Source organism: Coffea eugenioides, chromosome 3 (genome assembly GCF_003713205.1).
Source record: "Coffea eugenioides isolate CCC68of chromosome 3, Ceug_1.0, whole genome shotgun sequence".
In the NCBI taxonomy this organism is placed as follows: Eukaryota; Viridiplantae; Streptophyta; class Magnoliopsida; order Gentianales; family Rubiaceae; genus Coffea; species Coffea eugenioides.
Genome location: NC_040037.1, coordinates 8,483,733 through 8,489,722, shown reverse-complemented (window position 1 = coordinate 8,489,722; position 5,990 = coordinate 8,483,733). Strand labels below are relative to the sequence as shown.

At 35.6% G+C, this 5,990-nt stretch overlaps 1 protein-coding gene across 2 annotated transcripts; it reads right to left on the bottom strand.

Annotated features, from left to right (window-relative positions):
• Positions 1-1,546: 1,546 nt before the first annotated feature.
• LOC113765137 (ER lumen protein-retaining receptor) lies at positions 1,547-5,739 on the bottom strand. Of its 2 annotated transcripts, none has more exons than XM_027309213.1 (6): positions 5,451-5,739; positions 2,984-3,249; positions 2,716-2,831; positions 2,193-2,266; positions 1,969-2,032; positions 1,547-1,880 (listed from the first exon to the last, which is right to left on the bottom strand). In XM_027309213.1, exons 1-6 carry the CDS (start codon positions 5,539-5,541, stop codon positions 1,844-1,846), a joined length of 648 nt encoding a protein of 215 aa, XP_027165014.1. In that variant the 5' UTR covers positions 5,542-5,739; the 3' UTR covers positions 1,547-1,843. The 2 variants fall into 2 exon arrangements, with proteins under 2 accessions (XP_027165014.1, XP_027165015.1); XM_027309214.1 differs by lacking the exon at positions 5,451-5,739 and adding an exon at positions 3,592-3,681.
• Positions 5,740-5,990: the final 251 nt, after the last annotated feature.

Here is a 5,990-nt window from a genome sequence, read left to right as displayed (position 1 = left end):
TCTCTATTGAGAAGAGGATGGTTAACAACAAAACTGTTTTCTTGTTTCATAACGAAAAAAAAAAAATACAGTTATGAGTTTCAAACTGCTGCAAATACTCTTGCAAACCCTTCAAAAAAGGCATTACTCTTTTTTCTTTTGGTTAAAAGAATGAATGCGTAAGGATTATTTCGTATAGATTTTCAATCAATCCATTGAAAATATGAGTTGCTTAATGCTCAAATGATTTTAAGATATATTGAGTTGATTACTCAATCATCCATTGTGAATATGAGCTACTTAGTGCTCGACTTGTTTTAAGATAAATCGGTTTAATTATAATTGAGTTTGAGTTCAAGTTCAAATAATAAAGTAAGGAGTGCAATACGAAGCTTGAAGCCAACTGAACATTTATTGTTTGATAAACATGTATTCAAGTGCGCTTATGCCCACTTGTACAATGTTTAAGAATTATTAAGAACACCTCATATTTAATTTCTAACAAAAGAATTGCATAAGATAAAGGGAAAAAAAAACTGAACAAGATATATCGATGGCTAATAAATTGAACATAAACAGAAGATATAAATTTAAGAACTCCTTCGAAAAGATTTTAAAAAATGCATGGACAGATTAAGCAATCAAAATTTTGCAAGCATAAAAGATTACATATTACTTATATAGCATCCCGAAATAATTTTTGCAGGTAAGAATGCATGAAAAGCAATCAAAACATGTAAATCTAATTGGAATCACAAGCAATATAAGTTGATCCAAACGTTCATGCTTGCAATCACTAGAGTATTTAAAACTTTTCATCAAGTCAGGGAAAGTTCAAAGTGAAAATTACACGAGTAAGTTTAAGCCGAACTTGAGCTTGATTACTTAATTTCAACTGTGATTAATTTAGTATTAGACAAATTTTGGCTCCAAGGACCCTGAAAAAAAAAAAGTTCCTAGGTCTAGTTACTTCACAAAGAAACACACCTTGGAACTATTTTGCTTCTTGTCAGTAAGGAAGAAAAGAAGAGAAATGGAAATTTGGGTTCTTCAAGATTGAAGACAGCAATGATAACTTCACGCATGATAGATTGAAGAAGAAGAAACATGACATTTGCGAAGAAGCCTCGTTATCTTCCTAGACTCCAAGAAAAGATTTTACTATAATACCAAACCACAGCTTTTTTTCGCTTCTTTCCCTCTTCCAAACTACCAAACTAGGCGTTGATTTCAATTGCAATGTTTCACCCCAAGTGATAGACAAAGATATAAAATATTAAGATTGCTAAACTGTAAGAAACTCGTAACAGTACTGAGTACTCAGTTTGGTTATGGCCACGAGCGAATTTACATAATATCAAACTTTGGGGATAACAGAACCAACATCCTCCTTTTTTCTCTCCTCTTACTGTAGAAAACAACACTGCATTTCTCATTTCAAGCCTTTTTTATTGTAGGCCCTGCCCCCGCGGCGCCCGAAGGTGGGGGGTGGTGGTGGGTGGTGTGTGCGTGTGTAGTTTGAACTGCATTTACCATCAAAGTTGGAATACAGATGCCGGGATAGAGGGGGCACTGAGCCATTCTGAATCCAGAATGCTTGTCAAACTGAACATTAAAGAAAGAATGTGCTAGTATTCCTCAAGTATCATGCAAGTGACAAATAAAGGTTTTATCTTGCATACATTGATGTATCAACCACTTGACAAGCCAGAGAGATGGGGAAAGGAACTTTTAGAACTATTGCTTCTTGACAAGTCTACTAGCCCCTACGAGAGGAGACAGCACAAAATTGAAATGTCTCGACATCAAATAGTGTTTGCTTCACTAAGTTTTTGAGCAGCCAACATCTTTGTCAAAAAGGCCTTCAAGCTGGTAGCTCTAGTTTTACATTATTCTTCCAACTGCAGCAATTCAAAAGAAAGAGTTAAGTTATTTTCCCTGTCAAACATCAAACAAGCTTGCAGGTAAATGCCTGAGCTGGAATTTCACCTTTGGAAGTAATAATAGAAGAAATCAGCGTAAAGTGCAGTCTGAACAAGCCCTGCTACCCAAGCTGCCAGGAATTAACCATCAGAAAGGTATTAGCTTTTCATAAACAGAGCAACATAAAAACCCAACTGAAACGCAATCAAGCAAGGTATGGTTAGACCTTGTGCTTGGACATGTTATGACAAACACAGGAAAAAGAGCGGGGGAGAGAAAGAGAGACATACTTATCCAGTGGACATAGTGGGGCTCAGTGAAATAGCGGTAAATCCAGTTCAGAATGTATAAGCTTCGATAAGCTCTGAAACAGAAGAAGACCATAAGCTAGGTTTTAACCTGAACTTCAACAAGAAGATAACATTCAAGACAACAAGTAAAATAAGAGATCAGAAAGCGTCTCATAGGGAAAAAAAGAAAGAAAAAAAAAACTCAACTTCATTTCTGTATGGCCATTTGTATAAATGCAATGCACATAAAAAGTCAGAAGCAATAGAAGTTTGACAAACATTTAGATGTATGTACTTCATTTAAGTGAAGATCATCTACACATGAATTTCTCAACAAATTTAGAGCCCCAAAAAAAATTGTGTCTTAGCAAGACCAATAGCAGCTAATCCGCTCAACCTCAATGAAACAACTGACCAGCACCAGATGCACCTAAAGATATAAAGGGACAACGACAATTTTCCAGATAAAACAAGAGGTACAGCTTTAACTATCATAAATGGGAATTTGAGAATGCTATATTACCCAAGGAGAAAAACATATTGCCCAGTCAGGTTGTCAATATTTCTTGTCCTTTGCAACAAGACCAGCTGAGGAAGGATGGCAACAGCTTCCAAGAATATGGAAAAGGCCCACATTACCTGAGGTAACATATCCAGCAAAATTATATAGTGACATACAGTGAAAGTGGAAGACACACACATATGTCTAGTTACCGAGAAGAAAACATCTTCACCGGATACAAGAATTCTAACATTATCACATGTTAACGGCAAAATGGAAGCACCAATACCTCCTTAAAGGTAAACTTTTCATGTATAACCAGAGCCAAAAGCAAACATGGTAGCACAAGGAAAAGATGGCGAAAAGTGTCCTGATCCCTATCGTAAGATCTCCGGACAACCTTGTGATGCCTCATGTACCAGACAATTGAGAAAGAGCTTCCCAAGAATATTAACTTCATTATGGTATTGTATAGGGAGATATAGTCTGTAAATATGTCCAAGTAACGAGTAGCAAAGACAATAGCATAGAGCTCCTGGGTCTTCAAAGAAATGCCTGCACATTTTGTAGGATGGCAACAATCAGCAAATATATGATAAGGGAACCAGAAGAAGCATGATAATAACAAACTGCAGCATAAAATGCAGAGTTGCAAATGCCTTGTGGAATGCAGCAGGCATGTAGATCCAGTTCCAAATTCCACCCAGACATGTTCCACGCAACGGGCTTAATTTGACTTTTCGACACAACAATACTTTCCATGTATTAAAAAAAGAACACATGCATATCTTAGTTCCTGGAAAAATTAAAGTTTTAACTTTACCGTCAACTTAAGAGCGAAAAATTCATCTGAAGCAATAATGGAATTCTTGATAGTCTCAGGTATCTCACGTTTACCTCTCTAAACAATAATGGATTCATGAGAAGTACATTTGTCCTAACCACATAGTAAATTCCTTCTGCACACAGTTTATCTTTTGCTTCTTGGCATGATTGGACCTCTCTGACAACAGAGAACAAAAATCAATATTCCATAACACACTCCAATTAAATTCTAACTCATATATAGTACATCTGAACTGATCTCAGCTCTGGCATGCAATGTTTCCTTACTTAAAATCTACCTAACTTTTTAGAATACCAAAGGAAGAAGAGAACGAGAAAACTGGAAATGAGGGAATAAAGAGATAGCAGTCACTGTATCCAATTCACAGCTTTCAAAGGATCAAAACTTGCTTTATACTGTACATTACATATCTTTCTGATAAAATGTAGACATTACTCTAGGTAACAATTTACAACAAGTTTTTTGTCATTCTACCAACTCTTTTCTGTGGCATTTTACCAGCTCTTTAACACTATGTCTATGAAGCACATTGTAAAGAATGATAAACTTAACTATCAAGCAAAGTAATCCCCTTGTGCATTACAAAAACAACAATTGTGCTTGTTATTAGTTCCTCAAAAACCACTTTCTTTCCAAGCCCTACTTGAGACAACTGAGTGAGGACCAAGGCAGAAAATGGAACCACATGACCTATAAACTTCAGAAGGGACGCATTCCTGAACAAGTATAGAATCCAAAAGGCAAATTTGAACTCAGGAGATAGAAAAATAGTGATATGAGAACTGAATAAAAAAAGGATTCTATGATTGGCAAATAATTGATGTAAAATGAAAAATAGGAAAAACAAAAGCTAGAAAATAACTACATCCCAAAAAGTAAGATGCACAAAAAAATGTAACTAAAAAGTTGAATGAAACATGTAAATTTTTAATCTTTCTTGACTTTTTCGAATTTCTTTTTGTGGCCTTCCTTTGCATTGGTTAATTGGGAGAAGGATGTCTACAGGTGTGTGTTGGAGGTTGGAGGAGCAATCAGAACTTTTGAAGGTCAGCATAGCAACAACTGAAGTCGCCCCAAAAAAAGATTGACGTGTACCCAACTTGCTTGCTATATGCATTAGCAACTAGTAAAAGTACTATCAAACTGTCTTAGACCTAAAAGAAACCATTTTTACATTTAATATCGACCTTGGTATCTTGTTAAAGTGTCTTTATAGCTGTTCATGAATTCCAAGAGCCCCCCAGATGAATTCCAGCAGGACCTTATTGCAAATATCACCAGATAAAACAATTATTAGCCATTTTACACCTATAGCAGCTATTTGTAGTTCCAATCTTATTTCCAACGCATTTTCGTCTAAACTCCAAAAACAATACGTTATCCTACCCTTCTTAAAAACATACTTCCAGCTTAAACTCAGAAACCTTCTCAATACCCAACAAGAATACACTAACCACTACCAAGCACTGCACAAAATAACCTTAAAATCTCAGAAAGAAACAATCTTTACCCTCACTGACCTCAAATCACTTGATTACAAAAATCACAGCTTTTTCCAGCAAACTTTCATCGTGTTTAAGCTACCATCAACCACTATCTTCCCATTTAAACCAAACCCACATAAAATATACCAAAACCCAGTTCCCAAGTTACCTCATTGCCTCAGAAATTAGATAAATCTTAACGTGAACAGCTTTCCAACAGAAACAGAGAAAACCCAGATCAGAACAAAAACAGAGGGAAAAAATCCATGATTCACAATTTTATCAATGCAAAATCACAACTTTAGAGCTAATATACAAACAAAAAAATTCGAAATTCACCAAAAAAAGAAACCCCCGTATTTCTACACATAAATGTGCAGGGTATTGCTTAGGGGGAAAGGGGAAGGAGGTTGAAAGATTCGTACCAGCACAGGATTTGATTGTGTGGATCTTTAGAAGCAAAACAAGCACACTGGCCAAATGGGTCATATCCCCTGCTAATCTGAATATATTCATCTTTGCAATTCCCTCTATTCCCAGTGGCTTCTGCAACCCTGTTCTTTAGAATTGGATCAAACCAGAAATGTGTTTTTACCAACCTTGAATCTAAAACCCAAGAAAGAGATCTGCAAAGTTGCTATCTTCTCTTAAAACAGAGAGATCTCTGTCCTAAGTCGAGAAAGAAAATCCTTTCTAGTTCTGGTTAGTGGTAGTTATGGCGCATCCCTATTTAAGTTGAAATTTTAATGTCTTATGTTTAACTCGTAAAAATACTTAGTTGTATTTCTTTTTCTAATTGACTGGTACATGAAATACTCTATTTGTATCTGCTCTCGTATCTATTCAAAATAAATAAATTATTTGTCTTGCCTAAATTGCTCCCAAGTTTGTCAAGTTTAGGATTTCGGAAGTTCTGCCCCAAAATTAAAACTTATTAAAAGATGTATGGTTGTAAAGATTTCTCA